Genomic DNA, 26025 nt, shown 5'->3' on the forward strand with positions numbered 1-26025 from the left:
GCCTGTGGTCCATGGACCCCTGGGTCCGCAGACTATGTATAGGATTTCCAAAGGGGTCTGCACCTCCATTTGAAATTGTTTAGGAGTCCACAAATGAAAAAAGATTGGAAACCACTGTTCTAGATAAAAGGGATTATATAAAAATGTCAATCACCATAATTATCTATGCAAACCCAATGGGCAAACTCAAACTAGATGAGCCACCCAGGATTTTAAAAAGTGATGAGATTTATACAGCAATGTTATAGTGGTTTAAAAAAAATCTGTTGTGAATTTTTAATCAAGACTAGGGCCAGATTCAATGTTGGCGTATGTTGCAGCTCTGCTAACTTCAGACGTAAATCTACTTACACCAGGGCTTAATTTGGCCCAACTTAGTCAAGAAAGAGTAGGACCATACTGAGACAAATTAATCTCTGAGTAAATCCACTAATCTGGTTCCGAGGCAGCAAAGCTATATACTACCCTTCTTCAGGGTTTGTGGCAAAGCCCAAAATCTCATCAGCTAGATGTTTGGTGCTTTTCCTGTCAGCTTTACTCACCTTTGAAGATTTCCCTTGTGCGTTTCTTCTTCCTGGAAAAAAAAACCCTAGTTATTTCTGAACCTTTACAGAGGACATAATAGCAATATTTTGCACTTGTGGGGCATTTTGTCATTTGTCTCTGGGTAGTTCCACAAGTTCTTGAAAATTCTTTTTCAAAATGAGAGACTTCTTCCTGGATAGGGTATTTGTAAGGGGTATGTGTGGATATTCTTTCTTTAATACACATGTATGAATGCTGTCATTCCCAGTAGAATCAGTAGGCTCACTCATATCAGAAATTATCCCCCAAACCTAAAGCATTCTTACATGTTTATAGTCCAAGTTATCACAGAGGATAATGAACTTTAAATGACCTTTCTCCACAATTAAAAATTCAAGTTCTGTATCACATCTGCATGAGTGACTTTGCTCTTCAGATCTTATCTGTTTTATATCAGAGACCTAGCTGTGCTGAGATAAGAGACAAAAATGTAGTCCTTTGAAATAAAGATTTCATTACAAATTCTCTAGGCACTAAGAAATGGTACCAGTTGAAACTCATTAAACTAGTTATATTAAATATGTGGGAAGACTATTACTTGTTTCATAAGGAAATACCTACAGATAGCTCACAGGATTAAGATGCTGTTACAGCAATTATTCCCTAGTGACAATTTTCATAATCAGCTTTTTTAAGCTCATACTTTCCTGATGCAGTTAATCTAGAGCTATTGCTTTAACTATTTAGATTTCCAATAAATTATACAAAATATAAGCTAGGTAACAAAAATGTACAAGTTCAGTAATAAAAAACTTTTAGTATTAATGACTTTAATTTGACCCCAGAAAACAAGCACTTTTCCAAGAACAATACTACTCCTAAAAGTGACTAGTCAAAAACAGCACCCTTTGATTCAAGAAATCTTATTCCTGTATGTATCCTCAGCTGTATCTGAGGACTAGGTGCCTAATTTTCCATTCGATTACACTGGGGTCAAGGAATGGAGAAGAAGGCCCTACGTTTTTACTGACTTTTATTGCTCTTAGTACTGCAAAACCAATGTAGCTAAGAGAGAAAGTATTTTTTTGTGTGTGTGTGCATGATCAACAGAGCTGTCTATTAAGCTCCAATTAGTTACACCTAAGGAAATCTGCTGAGGAAAATGAGTTTGTACAAGTTTCACTAAAGCATAATTTGAAAACAAGGAGGCTGAACAAAAGTCACTGAGGGCCTAATTTTACATGCACAACTTTTATTAATGACAGCGAAGTGCGAAAATGGGGAGCGGGATCCAAAACCACTTGACTCACAGAACTGAGTGCTGAGGTTACAGCACTGGAAATGGGAAAAAATATTTTTGTGCTTGTAATCTGAGCACATATGAAATGAGCCACTCAAAGAAAATAAACAGGGAACCCCACCACAACAGCTATATAGTTACATTTTTTCCTACCAAGGAAAATTAAATACTGTATATGTGTACATGTGCACCTTCTCCCCCCGCACACAAACATTTAAAATTTCAGAAAGATATTCTTATATTTCCTAAATCATTTATCCTTCTTCCTGTTCCTTCCAACCAGCCTGATGCTCCAATGGTCTGTTAAGCAACAATTTAATTGCTGGCATGAGATCACATTTTGAATACTTTTAAATTTTTTAACAAAGGCTTAGCACTATTTTCCACAAGCTACAAAAACCCAACTGAAGTTACATGGTGAAGCCAAATAGCTTTGTGAGGTAAAATATGGGGCTCATGGTTTGACTTGCCCAACAAACATGTTTCCAAAATGGCTGAATTGCAAAAGCAGCCTCTATATATGTGCTTGCATTTTTGGATGTGAAAGTTTCTATTCACCTGTTAGGTACGATTTGTACACACAAATACCATTTACATGCGAAAACAGTATTCAGATGTCTAACTGCCTGACCTATGAATAGAAATCTGAGTTTTCAGGAATGCAGAAAGTTGTCTGTTATAAAACCTGCGATTTGAAAACTGCAAACAATATAGAAGCTGTTGTTGATGATTCACCCATCTTTTCAAGATCTGTTGCATATTTGTTTTGTAATATCAATTAACATGCAAAGAGAGACTAAAAAGGAAGATTTTAATTCTTTGGTGCTTCAGTGTATTTGTAATTTCAAATGAGATAGTAAACTGTACAGTTGTGGCACCTAACAGTTTCCTAGACATCACCAATATAATACACCTCTACCCTGATATAACGCTGTCCTTGGGAGCCAAAAAATCTTACCGCGTTATAGGTGAAACCATGTTATATTGAACTTGCTCTGATCCACCGGAGTGCGCAGCCCTACCCCCTCCGGAGCGCTGCTTTACCGCGTTATATCCAAATTTGTGTTATATCGGGTCGCATTATATTGGGGTAGAGGTGTATGTAGTTCTGCATGCAGGTTTGTCTCAGCCTAAAGCAGTGGTTCCCAAACTTTAACAACCTGTGAACCCCTTTCATTAAAATGTCAAGTCTCATGAACCCCCTCCTAAAAATGAATATTTCCTGGGATTTTCTCCTTTTCTGGAGTATAAATTATAAAAGCAGTGATCTTGGAAATATAAATTTTGGTTTTATGACATGTTTATTACACACTATTATTAATATCATTTTTATTTTTATTACATTATGAAAACGGCAACACTCTTCCAAGATCTCACTTTCGTAGCTTGTATCACTTTGAATAAGCCTGTTATAAGACAAGGCTCCTATGTTTCATCAACGAGTATCGGACGTGAAACAGCAGGAAGGTATTTAAGAAGCCAACTCAAAGAGTTCTTCCTACACAAGCATTCAGGTCTTGAGCAGTCCAGGTAAACAACACACGTTACTACAAAGCTTAAACTTGTTCTTCACTAGGGTGACCAGATGGGATGAAGAAAATATTGGAACACGTGTGTGTGTGTGTGGGGAAGTCCCACCGACGGAGCAAAAAAAAGCAGAGTCCCACTGGCGCAGCAACCCCCCCCCAAAACAAACAAACCAAAAAATCACAATGGAGTCCAGGAATCCCGCCAGCAGAGAGAGGGAAAAAAATAGACCCCTTCCCCTCAAAAAAACCAGAGTCTTGGAGTCCCGCCGGCAGAGAGAGAGAGAGAGAGAAACAAACAAAAAAACCAGAGTCCCGCCGACAGAGAGAGAGAGAGACAGAGGAAAGAAGAAAAACCCCCAGAGTCCTGGACTTCAGCCAGCAGAGGGGGGAAAAAAAGGTAAAAAAACAAGTGGAGTCCTGCCAGTGGAACAAAACAAACAAAAAAACAAAAACTGGAGTGCGAAATATCGAGACAAATTGCGTCTCAACCAAACATCGATTGGGATGCGGGACAAATGCCTAAAAATCAGGACAGTCCCGATTTTATTGGGACGTCTGGTCACCCTATTCTTCACAATCATTTTAAAAACAATCCTAGCTGCCTAGTTAATTTTAAAAACAGCAAAAAATAGCCACTTTGCTTTCCATTTCTTAAAAGGAGTCTTGAAGTTTAAATCTCCTCAATGTGATAAATATGCTTGTTTTGATCTGCTTAGCACTTGGAAGTCAGGGGCTCCAGGCTGCTAGCCCCGTGTTGCCTGGGATCCCTAGGGACAGCTCTGTCCACCATTAGGGAATTTTTTCCTGAGACCCCCCCCCCATAACATTTTGCAAACCCCCAGGGGTTCACGTACCCCCGTTTGGGAACCACTGGCCTAAAGTAATGAGAAAGTATTGTTTCTGATGGAAACCATGGAGGCTAATGGGATGTTACCCTGGCCTGCTATAAGGTGCTCTCATTGCGTCAAATCCTGGGTCTATTGAAGTCAACTGGATTTTCGCTACCATTTTCACTGAGGCCTGGATTTCACCCATTGTGTCCTGATCATTTCCCTCATCATTGCCCTTTGTTATGAGACTCTGGAACTCCCTGGATGTTATGCTGAGGTATCAGAGCAAGGGACTTTTAAAGATCAACAGTTACTTAGGACTCCTTCATATCTTTTTTAAACAATCAACATTACCTCTTGATAGCACTTACTGTTTTACTGATGTTAAATGGCACTTTAAGATGGTTTTTGACAGTGAAATTGGTTGACCTGAGCACCTGTAAAAATAGAGGTCCTGCCCCTTTTAAAACAGGAAGAGCTTTAAATCCTTGTAACTCCTTGCATAATCAAAAGTAAACAATGATCCGTTTCTAATTCTTCAACTCATTCCCCTGGCCCAAGGATCAGGAAATTCTTACGGGCCTTCTGGTTTCTTTAGACTCGCCTAACTAACCTCCAATTATATCCAGTGACCAACACCAACCCGGTCAGCTCATAACAAGGGGCAACATTAAAATTCAATCAAACTCACCACTAAATTACTGCAAGTAGTGTCTAATAAAGCTTCCCCCTTCATACAGCATGACAGCTATATTGATTACCGTATAATTGAAAACATGATAGGAAAAAACAAACATACTTCAGTTAAGCAAGGCAAGAACTTCTCCCGCTCCAATCTCTGAGGCCGAGGCTCATCAGATTCATCAGGAGAATCAAGAGACAATGAATCGAGAAAGAGGTTTTCTGTAGCAGTGCACCTATCACTTTCTTTCAGCTTCGACAGTGACTGATCGTCAAACTGTATGGCATCTGAATCAGAATAGGACCTTGCCCCCATTGGATGACGCACATGAAGGTTTCCCTGGGTTGAAAATGGACGAAGGCTACCTTCCTTCTGGTCACAAAGAATGCTGTCTCCTTTTCGTGTGCTCACTTCTTTTTGAAGCTGAAAAAAGAACAAATTAAACTGAAGTTAGCATGGATTATTTGCAGTAGCTCAACACCTCTGTCTTTTCGGTAGAACTTGGCCTTCTAAGACTTTGGCCCTTCATTGTGGGCTTTGCAGCTCAGGGAAGTTTCATTTCACTTGACACCTTCCAAAATATTCAAGAGAAGTGAACAGGTTTATACCATTCACTGAGTGTATGATGCTGAGAATGAGGGATTCTACAATAGGTAAAATGCAGCATCTTACCATGTGAGCACACTTGAATGCAAGGTACCAGAGAAAAAGTGGAGGAAAATCCACATCAAGCGCCAAACCCATGTACATTTTCAACAATATTTGATTCTGCATTGCAGCTTGCAGTTAGCTCTCCACAAACCACATATTTAGAACTTAATAATTTTAACTGGTTAACTGTTAAAATTATATTATTTGCCAAAAATTCAGAAATTATTAAAGGGATCAAACCAAAATAAATATTTTTTACATTACCATAATAGTATTTGGAACAGAACAAATAGAACAGGATACAAAATAAAGGTTTTCAGCAATCAAAGACTGACATGGAGCCAAGGAACTCAGGAATTTCCTTGGAAGCAATCCAGACATGGCATTCAGAGGAAAGTAGTCTTAGGGTACATTGACACTTCAAGCTGGACATGTAATTCCCAGATCAAGTAGACATACCTGCACTAGCTCTGATTGGACTAGTGTGCTAAAAATAGCAGGGTAGCCATGGAGGCTCATGTGGTTAGCTGTCCTGACTGTGATCCAACCTGAGTCAGTAGGAACATATCTGAGGTGGTTAGGCTCTCCTGCTGCCCACATCACCATGGCTACCCTGACATTTTTAGGGTACATCTTCTCAAGCTGGAAATTATACCTCCAATTTGAAGTGAGGATGTACCTTCAGTTCGGACTTTGGCGTATCACTGCTTGGCTCTGACGAAACTAGCACTACAGTATGTGTTCATCTCCAAATAGGGAGCTGTTCTCAAGATTCTGAAATCTTGTCCTTTGTGTTTTTAAATGCTCTTTTTGAGCACTATTTGAAATCTGAATTTAAAAAAAAGCAAGACAAAGGGCTTGTCTACACTGACAGCACTGCAGTTGTAGCTGCATCACTGTAACGCTTATTGAAGATGCTGCCTACACCGAGAGAAGAGCTTCTCCCATCATCATATGTATTCCACCTCCCTGAGAGGCAGTAACTATGTTGATAGGAGAAATCCTCCCATTGACTTAGCGCTGTCTACACCGGCATTTTCCACACCCCTGAACAATGCAGTTATACTGACATAAATTTGTAGTGTAGACCAGGGCAAAGTCTGGAGTTAATATCGTACGTTCATAAAGTGTAAGGCCAAAAGGGATCAGCAGAACATCTAATCTGACCTCCTGCATAACACAGGTCCTTAAATGTCACACAGTTACCCCTGTATTTAAATTTCTCTCACTACCATATCCCAAAGAATTGTAATTATAAGCTCCAGGAGTGTTCTGGAGTTCCACCAAAATAATCATGATTGTCTTCTGACTCAATGATATAAGGGCTGCCCCTTTTTAGCAATCTCCAGTCTATACTCTAGATCTAAATGGTGAAAATTCCTTTTAACAAAGGATTAGAGTTAGATTTTCAAAACTAAGCGGTACTACTGCATGGCTAAAAACCACAAGGTGAGCATACTACAGCATTGTCAGAAAGCTAGTTAAGGAATCAGGCATGCAAGGCATGTTCAGAGAAGGTGCATAGTTGCATGAGAATCATTAAAATGACTAGTTTTGTACTTCTCAAAAATGGACAGGGAATGGGTAGAGCCACAAATATGGATGAATTAATCACATTTTCAAAAATGAATAGCATAGGCAACTTTAATTGCAGTTGTTACTATAACACAACTAAAAACGATATTTCTAAAAACAAGGAATGCCAGCAGGGATGTCACTAGTAACTCATATTTGCTGCTAAAACTGCCTGAAAAGGTTTGAATAAGAAAGCTCTTTAGGAAGTCCATGAGGCAATAAGCTACAGGTGGAATTCATCAGGTGGGAACAGAGTACTGGGTATGTAATATTCAATGGAGGACTTCAAGATTAAAAAGATTTCAATGCACATGTGAATGAAAAAGAAATTTTGGAGCTCAGTGAGTGAATTTGAGATGACGAATACCGAAATTCCATACAGTGCCTGTCATGTCAAAAAATCTTTCTGTATCAGATCCTAACGTTCTTAATTTTTACTTGGGCAAAACTCTCATAGAAATAGAGGGAGTTCTGCTTATTCATAATTTTCAAGACCAGAAGGAACCACTGTGACCGTCCAGTCTGACCTTCTGTAGAGCACAGGCTATAGGCCTTTCCCAATATAATTCCTAGAGCACAACTTTTAGAAACATATTCAATCTAGATTTAAAAATTGCCAGTGATGGAGAATCTACCCTTACACTTGATAAACTGTTCCAATGATTAATTACTCTCACTTATTAATGTATGCCCTTATTTCCAGTCTGAATATTGCGTTATACTTGCTAGACTGAAGAGCCCTATGATGGGGTATACAAACCCCTCACTGGGCAATAAAGGGTTAAGGAGCTAGTCTTGGCTCGGTTAGTCCCACCACAACTGCAAGAGATGCATAGACTGGAGGAGGAGGAGGAGGTAAAGGGATGCAGAACAGCTCACTTGGGGGCAGAGCAGGGAAGAGAGCAGATCTGCACCTTGCAGCTCCTGAGAGCAGAGCTGTGGGAAAGTAGGATCTCTCCCTACAACAACTGCTCAAAGGTCTCCTGTGAGGGAAGGGAGAACCTGCTTTAGATGCATCTTGAGAGGGAGGCATCCCCCCCCACCCATATGGACACAGTTTGTTTGCACTAATTCCCCTTCTTTTGTTTATGGACTACCACAGTAGGGGAGACTTGGAACTAACCTGGCTGAGGGTCAAGCCACAAGAACAGGCAGCTGCCGCTCTGAGAAAAAGGGAGCCACCACACCACACATGGCCACAAGGAGGTGCCAGGCAGTGAGCTGACTGCCTGCACACCTACTCCACAGATGGCGAACTTTGGACAATCTTGGGAGGGCTGGGGTAGGAAGTGGCCCAGGGAGGACACCCTTAATGCACCCCTGCAGTCAGATCACTGATAGCCCTCACAAGGCCCTGGGACAGAGCTTAGTGGAGTGGGAGGGCCCAGGCTCTCCTCCCAACTCCTGCACCCTCCAGTTTGAAGGGCCTAAGCCCTGATCACTAGGCAGTGCTCCCCACGAACAAAGACCATCACAAGCTCATTATGAACTATTTGTTCCCCAGTGTAGTGAGGCAGAGTGGCCTCCCCCTGGACTGGAGTGTGAGGAATCACTACACTCCCCTGGCGGACAGGGATAAACCCACCCTGCCCCCTCACCATAAGTACTAGGGCGGGACAGGAAATATAAAGGGAGGGCTCTGCAGCTCAGTTGAGTGGGAGCCAGCAAAGGAGACAAATGCCTCAGCTCTGCTAGCACCTGGGAGCTGAATCTGCGCTCTGAAGCACCCTGACCCTGGAGGAGACGGACCCAGATGGGGAGTTGCCAGGACTACCGTCCACTGTGTACCCAGACGAGCCTGAGGACCTGTGGATTTCAGAGGTATCAAACCCTGGGGAGGTAGGAAGTAGCCCAGGGGCAGCCAACAACTGTTTGGCTCTGTGGCTGACTGCCTCTATGTTGGCGTTTTGTGGCTGGATCCCTGCTGACCCAGGGGGTGGACCACTCCACCACTGATAGGGCCCTGAGTTGGAACGTGGTGGAGTTGGGCGGGTCCACGTCCTCCTGCCACCCCACCCCAGGGATGGCCGACTCCCAGTCATAGGCCAGGAGGTCTGTGTGGACGTACCTTCCATTAAGCTAGGACGCTAGACTCCCAGGTGCTCATCGTTCCGGAGCCCCTAGACTGTGTGGGTGCTCAGACCTACTGGAACCCCAAGATGTATGTATTTGCTGGCTGCCTTAGCCCACATACTGAGGCTAAAGCCTGCTCTCCACTCTGCCCTGCCAGGGACTAGGGCTCTAGACTGTGTGTATTTGCTGGCTACCTTGGCCAGGAGGCTTAGGCTACAGCCTGCTCCCCGCTGGGCCCCACTCAAAGGGCTAGGGCTCCAGACCGCTAATTACTGTCAGCCCCAGCTGAGGGACTGCTCAGTGTGCTGCCCTGCCCAAGGTGGAGAAAAGGGCACCAGACCGTTATTGATTGTTAGGTGGGCCCAGAACTATAGACTACTTACGGCTCGGCCCGCCAGTGCAACCTCAGCCGGAGGGCTACCACCCAATAAAATGAGGCAGAGTGGCCTCCCTCCCCACTGAAGACCAAGGGATCACTACACCCACAAAGATACTTGTTGACTACAATCAAATCACCACCTTCTCTTTGTTAAACTACACATATTGAGCTCCTTGAATCTATCACTAGGAGGTATGTTTTGTAATCCTTCCTTTAATCATTCTTGTGCCTCTTCTCTGAACCCTCTCTAACTTATCAACATCCTTCTTGAACTATGAACACCAGAACTGGACATAGTATTCTAGCAGCAGTTATGCCAGTGCCAAATATAGGGGTAAAATATGTTCTTTACTTCTACTCAAGATTTCCTTGTTTATGCATCCAAGGATCACAAAAGCCCTTTGGCCATAATACCACACTGGAATCTTGTGTTCTGCTGATTATCCACCATGACCCCCAAATCTTTTTCAGAGTCACTGTTTCCCAGGATAGAGTCCCCCATCCTCAAAGTATGGCCTACATTCTTTCTTCCTGGATGTATACATTTATAGTTAGCCATATTAAAACACATACCGTTTGCTTGCACCCAGCTTACCAAGCAATCCCAATTGCTCTGAATCAATGACCTGTCCTCTTTATTTGCCACTCCTCCGATTTTTGTGTCATCTGCAATCTTTATCAATGCTGATTTTATGTTTTCTTCCAGGTCATTGATAAAAATGTTAAATATCATAGGGATCCCGCTAGAAACACATCCACTCAATGATGATTCCCTGTTTGCAATTACATTCTGAGAGCTAACAGTTAAGACAGTTTTTTAATCTATTCAGCTGTGCCATGTTAATTTCTTGAATCTACTTTTAAAATTTAAACTAAATCTAGTTTTTTAAATCAAAATTTTGGGTGGTATCAAATCAAATGCCTTACAGAACTCTAAGTATATTACATCAAGACAATTCCTTTTATCAACCAAACTTGTTATCTCATCAAAAAATATATATATATATCAGGTTGGCATTAATTATATTATTTTCTTTTAATTCTTTATTATTTGAGTCTACTCTATTATCTTGCCAAGAATTGATGTCAGACTGCCTGTCTTATCATTACTCAGGTCATCTCATTTATCCTTTTTAAATACTGGCAAAAAATTAGCTTTCTTGCAGTCTTCTGAAACTTCCCTGGTGTTCCACAACTTATTGAAAATCAACATTCATGATCCAGTGACCTCCTCAGCCATCTCTTTTAAAACTCTTGGATGCAAGTTCTCTGGACGTGCTGATTTAAAAATGTCTGACTTTAGTAGCTGCCATTTAACATTCTCCTTAGATACTAGTGGAATGGAAAGTGTTATCATCAGCATATATATAACATCATCTGTTTTTTCCCCAAATACAGAACAGAAATATTTATTGAACACTTCTACCTTTTTTGCATTTATATTGATACTTCTGTCACTTCCATCTAGTAATGGACCAATACCATTGAGTAAGAACTGAATAAAAATTGAATAAAATTTCGGGATTTGGGTAATTTTATAGGACACCTCTAACAACTTCATTTATAGTAACTAATATAGGGATTCAATTGTAAGGAAAAATAGTTATTACATATTTTTTCCTTTTCCTTGTACACGTGTCCAGTTGCAAACCCTACATGATTTTCATATACCTTTCTAATACTATCTGTCATTGGAGCTGTACGACAAATCAATATGGTTTACTGGATAGGTCTATAAATGTTAAACAACTGAAATGAAGATAAATGATAAGATGACATTCAGTAAAGACGAGTGCAAAGTATTACACTTCGGAAGGAAAAATTGAACGCACAGCTGTAAAATGGGGAATAACTGGCTAGGCAGCAGTACTGTGGAAAAGGATCTAGGGGGGTATAGTAGAGTACAAATTGAATATCAGTCAACAACACAGTGCAGCTGAAAAACCCCCAAATGCCATTCTGGGGTGCATTAACAGGAGTATCAGATGTAAGATACAGAGTAGTTGCTGGGCTCTATTCAGCACTGGTGAGGCCTCAGCTGAAGTACTTTGTCCAATTTTGGGCACCATAGTTTAAGCAAGATATGAACAAACTGGATTGAGTCCAGAAGAGAGCAACAAAAATGATAAGAGCTTTGGAAAACATGGCCTATGAGGAGAGGGTAAAAGCACTGGGCATGTTTAGTCTTGAGAAGAGAAGGCTGAAGGAGGACATAAGAGTCTTCAAATATATACAAGATTTTCATAAAGAGGATTTTGATCAACTGTTTTCCATGTCACTGAGGATAGAGAAAAGTAACCAGCTTAGCTTGCAGCAAGGGAGATTCAAGTTTGATATTAGAAAAAACTTTCAGACTGTACGGTATAGTTAAGCACTGGAGTAGACTTCCAATGGAGGCTGTAGAATCTTCATAATTGGAGATTTTTAAGAACAGGTTAAACAAGCACCAGTTAGGGATGGTTTAGTTACACTTAATACTGACTCAGCAGGGGGGATGGACCAGATCAGTGTTTCTAAACCTTTTTGATATCAGGCACTGGCTTGCTGCTTTCCTAAACTGTGGCAGGGAGATTTCAGGGACCGGCGCCAGTCCGTGGACTGGTTATTGAGAAACATGGGACTAGATGACCTCTTCAACTTCCTTCCAGTCCTATATTTCTATGGTTCTGTGGAAATTAGAAATATTAGTCTAAATTTTCAAAAGTGACTAGTGATTTTGGGTGTCCAACTTGAGATACTTTAAAGGGGCCTGATTTTCAGAAAGTGCTAAAACCTCAACATCTAAAAATCATTCCACTTTAAGGTGGCTCAGGGAACCCAAAACTTTTGGCACCAAACCAATCATTAGTCACTTTTTTGAAATGTTGGCAACAGTTGAAATGTTGGTATGTATACACACATGCACACTGGGAGAAGAGGGATGAAATGTTCATTTTTAGACCTACAAACAACTTTGAACGTAATTAATTTAAGAATTTTAAATGCTAGGTGGTGTGATCAGGGCAAAATGAAGCTTGATATTATAATATAGGATGACGTCCCAAAGGGTAATACAGTGACAGTGAAGTTGAAGAGCGAATACTTACAAGCTGTGAAAAGAATTAGGTCACCAAGCTTTTTATGTCTGAGTAATATTCCCATAAACTATTAAAAACAAAATATTTCATCATTTGTATGTACCTCTCTCATGTATTATGTAGGAACTATGAAGTGAGATAAGCAGAAAGCATGAGTATGAAACTTGGTAAATATGATTTTGTTATCTTCTAGATTCTATTTTCAAACATACATTCTGTTGTATTTTCTTCATGCACTGAGTGTACAGAGCAAAACAATGTAAAGAAAAGGTTTAGAGATATGCTAATTGCTTCCATATAAAGCAGAACATGACTAAGAGCTGAAAGGATATTGAACTAAAAGCCTGCAAATCTCTGGTAGTTTCCTGTCATACAGGGAAATGCTTGCTCATAAACATAGATGGCTTTGTGAATTTATATGGGCAGATAGCCATATTTTCAAAATGCTATTTTTGACTGCTCGGTCCTTTGGAAATAGGTTGATTTTATTTTTGGATGTTCAGAGCCGTATGTCAGAAACATACACAGAAACTTGACAACATATTTCATGAAGATCTGCTCTATGTCATTACAGTTGAGAAAAAGGAGGGGAATTTTTAATCTCCTCTTTTGGATGAAAGACAAATTTCATGTCCAGGCAGATCTGAGAGCAATTTATACAGTTTCCTTAGCAAATCACACAGATCTAAAACATATAGTTCATGTGACTGCTCAAGTAATTTCACAAATATTGGTGTTAGAGTAAATGAAAATGCTATAAGGACTTTCCATTTACTACAGTGGATTTTGGATTAGGCCTACATTTCTTACGCAGATGCATTTAAAGCATTGCTGTAATAATGCACAATATAGGAAAATCTGTCGAGAAACTGAATCCAGATTACCATTCCAGGTCACATTTTAAAAATGGAAGTCTAGAAATTATGCATATAAACTCAGTTAGTTCTTTGGAGGCTGGCTATGTGTTGTATATAGATCTACTTAAGTATTCACTTATGCATTTATGGCTGTCTGAAAAATGCCCAAGTTTTAAGAATTAATAATTGAAAGGATTTGAGAACACAAATCCAGAGCACTGGTTGGAAAACTGACACTCTTTCTATACAGTAATGAAAAATATATTACTGTTCCTCTGTAGTGATTTGAGACTGAAACTGGAATCTATCAGTGATACTGCAAACAAACACTTTATTGCACAACATATACAACGAATTCTCACTCAGTTTCTGAACAAGAACAAAAGGAACCAGTTCCAGGGTGAGTTGAGAGCTAGTAAGTAGTCTACTCAAGATGATACAGATAGATTCCATCTGGTTTAAAGAAAATTAAAGGCTAGGAAACATTAAAAATAATTTTCCCCCTAATTTTCAGCTTCTAATCATGTTAAATTCCCCCAGAGTATTGAAAAGACACAAGGGCGATATTGCGGACAAAACAAAACAAAACAAAACGAATTTCACAGGGACAGCATGCTAAACACCCAAACAGGTACTGAAGCATCTGTAAACAAATGTTTGCACCCATGTTCCTTTAACACACAGGGAAACTTTCTTACAGCTATGAACTTCCTGTTTTGTTTGGGAACCTTGGGAGGAGATCAGAGGTGAATGCCATTCTAGACACCATGGGAGAGCATCAGTCAAGTCAAGCCAGAGAAAGATTAAGCTGTCATATCATCCCACAAAACTGAGAGTTAAGGGGTTTCTATTAGCAATTCTGCCACAGGAGTAGTAGATCCTGTGCCTTAGTTGCCACATCTGAAAAACAGACATTATAATATTTACCTAAATTACAGAGTGTTGTGCAGCCTAATTAATTAATGTTTGCAAAGCACTTTCAAAGATCCTAGGCTACAAGATGATAAAGAAATGCAGAATGTTATTTATTATTATTATAAATGAAGAGAGAGAGGTTGAATCAGTTTCAATCTTTTTCCTCTGTCCGCACAGCTCTTTATGTCTGCCCTCCTTTCTTCTGGCCCAGATAGCCCCATTTGCAAGCCCTGTCTTCTCCCACATGTAGTGATGGTTTCAAGAATTATCAATAGTGTTGGATTTTTCCTGAATTCTCCGCATTCAAACACTCTGGAATAAATTAGGAGTACTCTTTAACCCACAATATGCATTGCCTAGTGGGTCGTCTTTAACTCCTCACTGAAGCACCTAAGGTGGGAGAGTGCAATAGAGAAAATGTACCCCTTTCATAAACTGGTTATGAAGAACACCAGACTTTCACCAATTTAACATGAAAAGCTAATTTGTATATCACCCAAGCGTAACTGCCGCTTAAAGAGCACACACTAATCAGGTGCAATGCAGCTTTCGATGTCCCATGGACAGAAAGTAACCAGTAAAATGCAAATGCAGAATTTCAATCGTTTTCTGTTCTTCTGATGCATAATTTTGATTGTAACAACGGTCAACCAAAAACTGTGTTTTACCTTTTTCCTATTCAACTTGCAAGTGTGAGTTTGTCTGTGTGTCTTTTCCAGACAAATAATAATGCCATTGTGTCTACTTGATGCCAGCTGTTCAAATCAGTGAGTCTCCTGAGCATTTGGGCATGAAAACTGAGTAGTTAGATGTACAATTGCCAAATGTGCAACAGAAATGGGATGGGCAAAATCTGTGTATAAGCAGTATCAGAAGTAGCATTTGAATATTTGGCCTTTGTGTAGCTACTTAGCTGTTATCAGACTTGCTTCTTCAGCATCATCACGTGCATTACTTTACTAGAGAGAATAATTCAAATCGAGACTGAACTGTCATAGCTGCTGCATCTTTGGTGGTGAATTTATGGATGGTCAGACTTTCTGGGCAGGGAAAGATCTGCCAAACCTTGACTAACATACGGCTGCCACCTTTCTAATGGCTGGTAACTGTACCGCCAGACCATGCACCTGCTCTGCCCCTTCCTCCCCAGATCACAAAAGCCAGACATCAGGGCTCGTCAAGTGGCACCTGGACACACAAGCTGAAAACCAGACAATGGCAACCCCCTTGACTAACCCTAAATGTCCGATTTAGATTCTCAGCAAGAAAAAAAGATGCATAAAAGATTCAGATGGAGACAATCAATGTGATTGTGCATGTGTTTAGTAAATGGAACAAGGAAGGAAATGATCATTAACTTGGAACTGCTTTCTCAGATGCTAATAATCCACGCAAGATACTGTGTTTCCCTTCCTGTCCCTCTCTCCATCCCCCCACTGTATTTTTATCATTGCATATTATGAGAAACACCGATGTGGCAAAAAAACCAACTTATTCCTGTGCAGTTTCTTAATAAAATTTCTTGACTGTGATCTGAATTTGGATAATATGTAACAATTAGCATATTCAGCTAGTCACGTGATCCGCCAATGCCCTCTTACCTGTTCCACCCTCCTCAGCAATTCCTTCTTTTGTCGCTCCCACTCTCGCCGGTCTCTGTCCAATCTATCCTGAAGCTCCATCTTTTCCCTGTTCCAATTCCTCTCACTGTGCTGGAGTTGCCATCGTAGGTCCATTACCAAGCTGTGACTGTCAGCCAGCAATTTCTTGTGCTCCTCTCTCTCCCTCTTAAAAGATCCCTTTGAATCAGTGGTCAGGACAGTTTCCCCCTGGGCTTTTTCATTCTTCCCTTCCAGCTGCCAGTCAAATGAGAAGCTGTTAGTTATTCTCATTTCCCAGGTAAAACTTGTGCTAGACAAAGAATGTAATTATAAAGTGGTACTGTTAATGTTTTCACACTCAAAGTATCACTAACCTTAAGATGCAGTTTTGCTCAGGAAAAGTAATGAAAATAATGGCACTGTGAGGACTCCTTGTTTTTAATGTTAACAGTTTCCAGATCCTGTCTGTTCGGTTTACCAATAAAAAGGTAATTTTCCTAAATGCCAGTTCTGCAAACCCATCCTGGGATCTGAGAGTCACACTGGCTCTTTCTGGCTTGTGCATATCACCAGCAATAAAGATAATACAGGGCCTAATTCTGACTTCATCACAATACCTGTGGAAGCACTATGGGCCGGTCCTCAGCTATGCTTGGGCTGCTTTGCATGGCTCCATCAGTGCAAAGCAGCCTTAAACCCAGTGGATTTGTCCCCTGGGAGTCCCTCCGTACAGAGTAATCTTCAGGTAGCACACAGAGGCTCTTATCCCACCCTTATTCATGGCTCCTGGTGAAGGAGAAAGCATCAGGACAAAAGGGTGTAGTTTAGGCATCCCCAGGCCTCAGTAATCTCTGGCATTTTGAGTGATCCCTTGAGCAGCCTTTAAACTAGGACTGACGTCTTACTTTCAGTCTGCCCCACTAAAAGTTACCTAATACTACCTCCCCCTGCTCTCCTTCAGTTTGTGCTGAAGACAGCTTAGCTGGACCAGAGGATCTGGCCCACAGTGTTCTGTTGGGTTTGTATACATGTAAGGAAGAGACAAATTTGGCCCTGAAACTGGAGCTTCATTAACAACTCTGTCTATGATGTGTGAACCAGAATTGATTCAACCACTTCTCCCTTGGATCTGCAGGCAAACAGGAGTAAAAAGTAGTAAAAACTCATTTTTTGTCTCTAAAGCAAAAAGCAATTACTCTGAATACACACAGGAGGCCTATCTGTTAGGAAAAGCGCCCCTTCTGTGAAAGAAGACAACAACACTTTAAAACAGTTATTCCTGGGAAATATGTCCAGTTCGAAATACCTGTCTGAGCAACTGGAAATTCATGCTGAATCTCAGGGTAAGTTGCCCAACAGTGATACCTAAAGACTATGAAACAGTCTCCCAAAGGGAATGGTGGAAACCGCATACCTTGAGTAATTGAAAACTGCAGGAAAAATCCTACAGGAACAATCCTGCATTGGGAACTGGGAGTGACAAATAGACCTAATCGATCTCTTCTACCTCTCACTTCTATGATCCTCTTATTTAAAAAACAAACACATGAATAGCTAATCTTAGCAATGTCCACAATAAACAATGTGTCCCACTGCCTAGGCTGTCTCTGCAGCCGCTAGCTAACAAGTCCTGTATTACTTCTAGCTCTGTGCTGACAACATCTGATGATATGTGCCCAGACACAGATGTATCGGGATCTTACATACAATGGGCCTTTTTTTACACCCATTTATACCTGTGAAAGCCTACTGAAGTGATGTCTGACTACATAGGGATCACACTGGCAGAATTTGTCTCAATAAGCTGAAGATGATATACAACCAGAAACACAGGTGCCAGGTTCAGCTCTCTTCAACATAGGAGAAAAAGTAATATTTGCCAAATAAAAACATGAAAACAAACAGGTAGAAATGTCAGACTTCTAAGAGGGGGTTCCTAAAAACAGAGAGTAAAACAATATAGCTGGAATTTCAAAAGCCCTCAGCATTTGTCTAACCCTGCTCTCAATGGTCAATGATAAAACTTCCCTTGACTTGAATGGGACTAGAGTTAGGCAGAGTTAGGGTACGTTTACACTGGAGCTGAAAAGTGTAATTCTCAGCTCAAAGAGACATACCTGTGCTTTCTCTGATTGAGCTATTATGCTAAATATAGACTCATAGCTATGGCAGTGCAAGTGGTGGAATGGGCTAGCCGCCCTGAGTATGATCCCATTCGAGACCACAGGTACATGTCTATTTTTAGCATGCTAGCTCAACTGGAGATAGTGCAGCTATGTCTCCTCAAGCTGGAAATTTCCAGCTTAGACATACCCTGAAAGTTAGGATGATCCAGCTGGCAAATAGGGTACTGAAATTGAACTCAGGAGATCTGGGATGAATATGCAACTCTGCCATAGAATTCCTAGGTGACCTTAGGCAAGTCACATCATATACCTGGTGCCTCAATTTCCTGTCTCTAAAATGAGGATAATATCTACTGAACACAGGAGTGTTGGGAGGATAAAATCCATTAATGATTCTGAAGAGCTCAGATTCCACTGCAACAAGAACTGTATAAGTTACTAGATAGGAAAGATGGGGAGCACTTTTACAAATCCCATCCTAAATAACTAACTACAGAAAACATCTAAAGTGAAAATGTGCTATGCATTAAATTCATTTTAGCACAAATGTGTCAGACTCAAAAGCTTCTGATTCCTTATCATCATCAAGGTAACAGAGCAACAGGCCCATTAGAAATACAGCTACCCCTCTCCCTATAATCATTCTGATGGCAAGATCTTCCATTTCCCTTTATACTCGAAATAAAGATTTATAGGCATGGTCTTGTGCCAGTCAGTTGACTGTTTAAATTTCTCTCTCTCTCCAAGTTTTTGTCTTCCTTGAATAAGCTCCTCGCTCATCCCTGATATCTAGTGATGGCTAAAGGTGAGCTGCAAACATAATACTCAATCATGCAGATTAGGCATTGTCCAGTTTTCGGTGGCGCAGAGCTACCCTGCTCCTGGGGGAGCACTGAATGGCATTATAACTTAGACAGGCATCACTGGCCATATACTCCAGTGTAGTTTAGCCACTCAGGTGGACATAAGATTTCAAGAGTAGCCAAGTTTGTTCTCTTCCTACCCCTCCACATCTTGGTGCACACTCAGAAAGGATTTCCAAAATTTAGCTCAAAAATGTTCTCACTTCATTAACTGAGTAAGATGTAGCAAATGTTGCCAATTTCCAAGCTCATAATGTAAATAAGAAACAAAGAAAAAGTTTCTTATTTTTTGATTACAACTCTCAAATGTGTGTTCAAATGGCTCCAGTTCCACTTTGTGCCACAGCAGACAGCAGATTGAGGAGTCACAGCTACCACTGCAGCCAGCCCACTAAGGGTCAGCCAAGTCATTTTAGTGCTGGATATGGCATTGCGTGTAATGGGATTTTTCTGGGTGAAGGGGTGGAGTGAGGCTGGGGTGGAGGATTGTTTTTACTATTGTTTGATCTCCCCTGGAAGACTACGGGCTAGCTGTTAGCTCCTGCTGGGTTTACTTGGTAGCTGTCACACCACAGAATTATGCATGTTAGGGTTTTACGCAAAGCCTGGGTCAGCCAATACATCCAGGGAACCTAAAGAGTCAGCTGAATTAACTTTTATGCGGTTTCTTTATCTCTTATGGTGTCCCTAGACTCTGTTTGTCAGAGGGTGGAGATGGATGGCAGGAGAGGGATCACTTGATCATTACCTGTTAGGTTCACTCCCTTTGGGGCACCTGGCATTGGCCACTGTCGGTAGACAGGATACTGGGCTACATGGACCTTTGGTCTGACCCAATATGGCTGTTCTTATGTTCTTAGCCTAATAATGGGTCATTTAGGACAGAGTTTTGAAATATTTAGAGGTCCCCTTCAAGGGACATTAACACATCTTCAGATTTTCCATCCTACAACAGAAGTCCTAGGTGCTGGCTGCCAGAGTGCAATCTCAACCCTACAACTTCGTTAGAACTTGGGGGAACATTGTCACAACATGCAATAGCTGTGGCTAGCGTGTTATGTTGTGGAGACTTGCCAGAGACCAGTACTAATTCTCATGATGTCCTGCAGCACTCAAACATCAAATGCCTGCTAAAAAGCAAGCCCCTTGCTTTTGCAATCTTCTTGTAATGTGTGGCGTTTGCATCATCATCCTTTGTAAGTAAATTTATTCTTATGTTCAGGAAATCACAGGACAAAAAGCAAACCTTGGCAAGACACATTCTCTCTCTATCTCATGCTCCTCGTAACACTTGTTGCCTATATATCTTAGAGCAAAATCTTCACCTTGGATAAACAAAAAAAGGCATGGCGGACTGGTCTGGTGCTGAACAAATGGGAGGTCCCTATGCCATGTTGCCTGTGAAAGGTAGGATAGCTCAGTGGGAGAGAGGGATGTGCTCTAAAAAGGAAGTGTCATGAAACTCCTGTACGGTCTACAATAGACTTCAGATTATGAGCAGGGAAGCTGGTGACCAGACAACACCTCGAAAGCTACCAGACCACAAGTCCTTGGTTGTGGAGCACCAAAAGAGCACAGGTCGTCTTCCCACGCTGCAGAAATGAACCTGAAGGAGGAAGAGTTGTCCTGCAGCTTCTCTGCCCCAAGTGCATCTGTGCAACACAAAGCAGGGTTTGGCTCTTATACTGATATCTCCCAAGCTCTTCTAAATGCCCAGAAAAGCAAGATCTTTGGTTGGCCCATCTTAAGGCCAATCATTCTCTTTTATTATCTTAAAACCAAAGCTCAGGGGCCTTCCTGAAAAGTAAGATACACTCACAATCCTGCAGGTCAAGGCTTTCATTTTTAATGTGCATTCTATTAAATCTTCCTGTTGTACTCAAAGGTAGCAGGTATATTATCATGGCTGGTTGCAGTGCTTTTCTACCAGGAGAGTTTTCTTCCCCCATCCCTACACAGGGATCCCCAGCCATCAAAACTTCAAACTTGCTTCAGTAACCATAAATTAACAAGTGAACATCTCAAGGAAAATACTCTTTCTAATCTTACTTACTGCTTCACAGGAGAGCAAGAGAAACCAGGAAGGCACTGATTCTTTTACTCATTGTTGTGTGTCTGCATAGTTCCCTTATTCACTCGTTAAAGAAGATTGTCACAGGAGGAACAGATCTTACTACATCTGCCCAGGAAGAGAGGGAGCACTTCCTAGGGTATGTCTATGCTGGAGCAATAATTCTCAGCTTGGGTAAACATACCTGCACTAGGTCTGATGGAGCTAGGAAACTAAAAATAACAGTGGCTGCACAGGCAGTGGGATCAGCTAGCTGTCCTGAGTCTGTACCTAGGGTTTCAGACAGGATTGTACATGGGGTGGGTGGACTAGCCTGTCCTGCAACTCATGGTACTGCAGCTACACTGTTATTTTTAGTGCGCTAGCTTGATCAGAGCTAGCACAGGTTTGTCTGCCTGAACTGGGAATTACACCTCTAGCTCTAGTGTAGAAGTACCCTTAGTGTGAACCCTAGTCAGGAAGAGAAGGAGAAGCTCTTCCTCTGCCTTTACCAGAGGAGGGGGAGCTGCACTCTTCATTCCCCCTTATGGTAACCCCTACTCTTTATAACAGGTAAGATGGTGCCTCCCATCACCATGACATGGTAGGATGCACCATGATTGACATGACTGACCTAGTTGATTGATTAAAGTTTTTATTATTTCACATTTTCATAGAATATGTAATGATGTTACTGCAACTACTCAAAGCTGTCATTGCATAAGTCATTCACCAGTTCATCTCCCACTGATTTTGAGAATGAACCTACATAGAATGTTCTGGTTTTTGAACTGCTAGTGTTATGTTTTGTTATTTCTGTCTTCCTTGTGCTTGTGAGTACATGTGTTATATTGCAGTGGGATGATTGTTGGGACTATCATAATTGACATTCTGATGATTTATGTGGTATCTTTATTGATATTTCATTAGTGGGCTTGTCTTTATCATGACGTGCAGATATCACTCGGAGGTCATGTCTTACCAATATCCATGTATTACATGCTGATCAGTTTTATTTTTTGCATTGATTTTGGGGAGTGCAGGGGTTGTGGGGTGGAGGGGGAAGAACTAACCACCACCCAACAACTGCTACATAACAGGAAATATTGCTGGTAGGATCACACAATCATAGAATCATAGACTTTGAGGTCATTATGATTATCTAGTCTGACCTCCTGCACAATGCAGGCCACAGAATCTCACCCACCCACTCCTGTAACAAACCCCTAACCTGTGTCTGAGTTATTGAAGTCCTCAAATTGTGGTTTGAAGACCTCAAGCTGCAGAGAATCCTCCAGCAAGTGACCCGTGCCCCATGCTGCAGAGGAAGGCAAAAAACCTCCAGGGCCTCTGCCAATCTGCCCTGGAGGAAAATTCCTTCCCGACCTCAAATATGGCGATCAGCTAAATCCTGATCATGTGAGCAAGATTCACAATGATAAAGATAGCTAAAGGGATATTACTGAGCCTGATATAACCACTAGTTTGGAGGGTGCTAAATACTGAAATCTATTTTTTCTGCCAGTATGTAGTGAGCAACACTCCTCCACCCACTTATGCCAATCATGGTGCTGACTATTTTTCTATCTGAATAGCAAATGTACACATCCACAAAAACATGAACACACACAAACTCCATGCTAACAACTGCAGTTTTCCTCTTTTCTTATGTTTTGTTCTTTACTCTCATTTAAAGGTTAATTTAAGAAAAATTGCCATCAAGGGTGTTTTTTTTAAACAATCAATTATCAGAATATTTGTGTGCAGTTATAAGCATTTGATCAGAAAAGTGATTTCAATTCCACTACATATAAATAAAATCTACTCTTGTACTCTGAGAGAAAAGCCTCTAGCACACAAACTGGGAAAGAAGTGTTCAGGTCTGAATGCTGTGAGTCGGATTCAGTCTTTTGACAGTGCTCTGATGTACAGTAAATCCTCTAAAATATGTCATCTGTTTAGTGAATATTTTGTATTGTATCTGCTTTCTACAGATGATTTAAAGCTAAACATCCTTCTACAGATGATACAAAGCTACAAATCTTTCTGACAGGACCTAAACACTCAATTTTGCCTCTTCAATGCCACACACTAATACTTTAGTCCATCAGATTCAGAAATGAATCCTAGTGGTTTTCGGCCAGCTTGTTTTTATACCACCACAGGATGCAGAGCATCTCCTGTGATCAGCAGTACATAGCACTGCAGCACCAGGCCCATGAATTGATATATATGATTCTAATAATAGCCTACAACAACAGGCAGACAAAGCATTCCCTTCAACGGGACTCAACAGCATCATCCCGTGGCTCTGACTTGCTGGTTTAAACATTAACGTACTGATCTGATGGTTTATTATTAATGGACTGTTTTCTTTTTTAAAAGCATCTAGTAAAGCAGTTATTGATGTTCCATTCTGAAGCACTGACCTAGCTTGATGGCCTAGTTATTTGAGTGAATGAGGCATTATTAGGAAAATACCAGAATATCAAGAAACGTTTTCTTATCCATACACCGATCAGATACAGACACCCACACATTTCGTCCCTTTTGCTGAGCAATTAGCAACCCATTCTTATAATAAAATAAAGGGCCAGATTCCTCTACCCTTGATCACACTGAATAGTAGCTTACTCCATTAACAGTCACCCCGATGTAACTGAAGTCAATGGGGCTACTCATGGATTAAGGCACTACTCAGGTGAGGTAGGCTGCAGGAAACTGGCCTAAAATAAATAAATAGGATCCGTTATATGAATTGCATGGACTTCTTATTCCAGCAAGTGATTAAAATCAATTCTCATCAATTACTTTCATTAGCTCCAAACCAGCTTGGGAATCAGGCCTTTAAATAAAAATTCACATGTCTTTTGGCCCTGATCTTGGGTACAGTACCTGCTCCAGACGACACTTCAGCTCAGTCCATTCCACCTCCCAAGCTGCCTTGTCTGTGGCATACTGTTGCTGAAGCCCATGTCGCTCTCGTTCATCATCCCGGAGCTCAGAACGGAAGTCGTCCAACAAGGTTTTCAGAGCATTTAAGAGCCGACGGTTTTCACTTGCCTGCAGGAACAAAAACGAAAATAATTATTAATCCTTTTTCTTCAGAAAGAAAATGCTCACATTCTTGTCAACTGTATGAAGAAGAAAAGGATCAAACACACAGGTTAAGAGGTGACATAAGCATCCTAAAAAACACCAAAAGAGGAATATGCAGTGTCAGTGTTAAAAGGATCTGATCCTGCAAGGTGTTTAGCATATTCCGTGGAAGTTGAGGGTACGCACAGTATCTTGAAGGAGGTACTCAGAACCTCTCAGGATTGAGGTCATAAATTATAACTTTGTGGCTGTTAAATTTCTAATTTCAAGCCAAGAAATCATTTCTGATCCTACGTGTGCAACTGTGTATCTCATGCAGTCATCTCCTGAGCACCAAAACTCAAGTATGTGTAAATTACAGAAGATGATAAAGGATCCATTTCTGATGCTTTGGCATTACAGACAATGTTTGAAAGTCTCCATTTTGAACGGAGGAGCGTTGTTTAGTTGCAGAGTGATTCATTATTCTGCTCTTCAGAGGCACCCTCAACCCTCTGCACTTCTGTATAGGATGGCGTTGAGTATGAGTGCAGTCTGTTTTGGAAGCAAGTATGCTACGGGGTCTACTTTTCCTCTTTCCGCATATGACCAGAGAACAAATCCCTGTCCAAATTGTGGGAATATTTTTGCTGCATTTAAAATGTTCTATGACAGATACAGCAGTGTTAGGCAGAAATCAGGCAAAGTAAAAGTTTAGTTCAGGGTTAACCTGAGAGCTGGGCACATACATTTAGTCATCATTGATGAGCCTTTTGTTGTTTGCTTTCTGCAAACATTCTAGTGAGCAGCATATGCAGTGAACTTTAAGCAAAATATTGTAGAATATTTGTGAAAAGTTCATATTCAGTCAGTCAATAAATCAAAAGTAATTCCTCGAAACCTGTTTCTAATAGTTGCCCTCATCCAATTAAGGACCAGAAATGTATAATGTGATTTATGTGATGAATCAAACTCCAATCAAATTTTCAAAATAAATGTCTCACAAATGAGTTACAGATCAAGAATTATGCACAGAATCTATTCAACAAATTATTTTGAATAACAATGACCTTTAAGAAAATTACAGTCTGTTAGTAGACAATTTATGAGCAGAAAAAGTGGGAAAACTCATTGAATAAATTCATTACAAATTATTCTGCTGGCTTTCATTAATGTGTAAGTTAACATTGCTACCTTGAGAAGACTTAAATTAGCTGATCTGATGCACAGATGCTTGACTGATTCCTTCTATTTTCTCATTAACTTTGTCACTTTCTGGTTTCTAGCTATTCTTCTGATCTGGTCCTCGATAAAGTCCAAATATGGGGGTTATTTTCAGATGGGGCAATTAATGCTCACAGCAATTTAAACAAGAGACAAAAAGAATTCATACTGCAAAATTCAGATCTACATTTGCAACACTCCAAAGTCTAGGTGCGATTATATCTGAGGAACTGGTCTGTCCCATTATAAAGATAGTGGCCATCTGAAAATTCCAGATCTGGGCTTGGATTTTAAACAACCCCTGGCGTTCAAGGTTGTTCAGCCCCAAATGTTTGGTTGGGACCCATGAGAGCCAATATAAATATTTTTTCCATAATCATTTGCAATTATTAACCTAAAATTAAATGCTAATTGCAAAAAGTAGCTCGTGAAACCAAAAGTGCCATGCCATGTACATCTCATTTAGTTCTCTTTAGGGACTGGCTAAAATCTTGCTAGTGATCCCTTGGTCCATAGACAGTATATTGCAATAGAGATTCACACCAGATTTTGCAGACTTCAGTTCTACGGTTCTGCAGCATGGGCTTACAAAATATCAGAAATTAGAGAGCTAAAAGTCCCATTAGATCAGCTGTTCTGTCCCCCACCAATGCAGGTTTACTCTCAATATAGTATTTTCTAGTACAATAT

At 40.7% G+C, this 26025-nt stretch overlaps 1 protein-coding gene across 1 annotated transcript in view; it reads right to left on the reverse strand.

The window, feature by feature from the left end:
- Positions 1-26025, reverse strand: part of MTCL1 (microtubule crosslinking factor 1) — a 200038-nt gene that overhangs the window by 12125 nt on the left and 161888 nt on the right. The window contains 4 exon segments of the mRNA XM_050942093.1: positions 543-574; positions 4984-5289; positions 15995-16249; positions 23929-24096. Coding sequence (XP_050798050.1) covers positions 543-574; positions 4984-5289; positions 15995-16249; positions 23929-24096 — 761 coding nt within the window.

Source organism: Gopherus flavomarginatus, chromosome 2, assembly GCF_025201925.1.
Source record: "Gopherus flavomarginatus isolate rGopFla2 chromosome 2, rGopFla2.mat.asm, whole genome shotgun sequence".
In the NCBI taxonomy this organism is placed as follows: domain Eukaryota; kingdom Metazoa; phylum Chordata; order Testudines; family Testudinidae; genus Gopherus; species Gopherus flavomarginatus.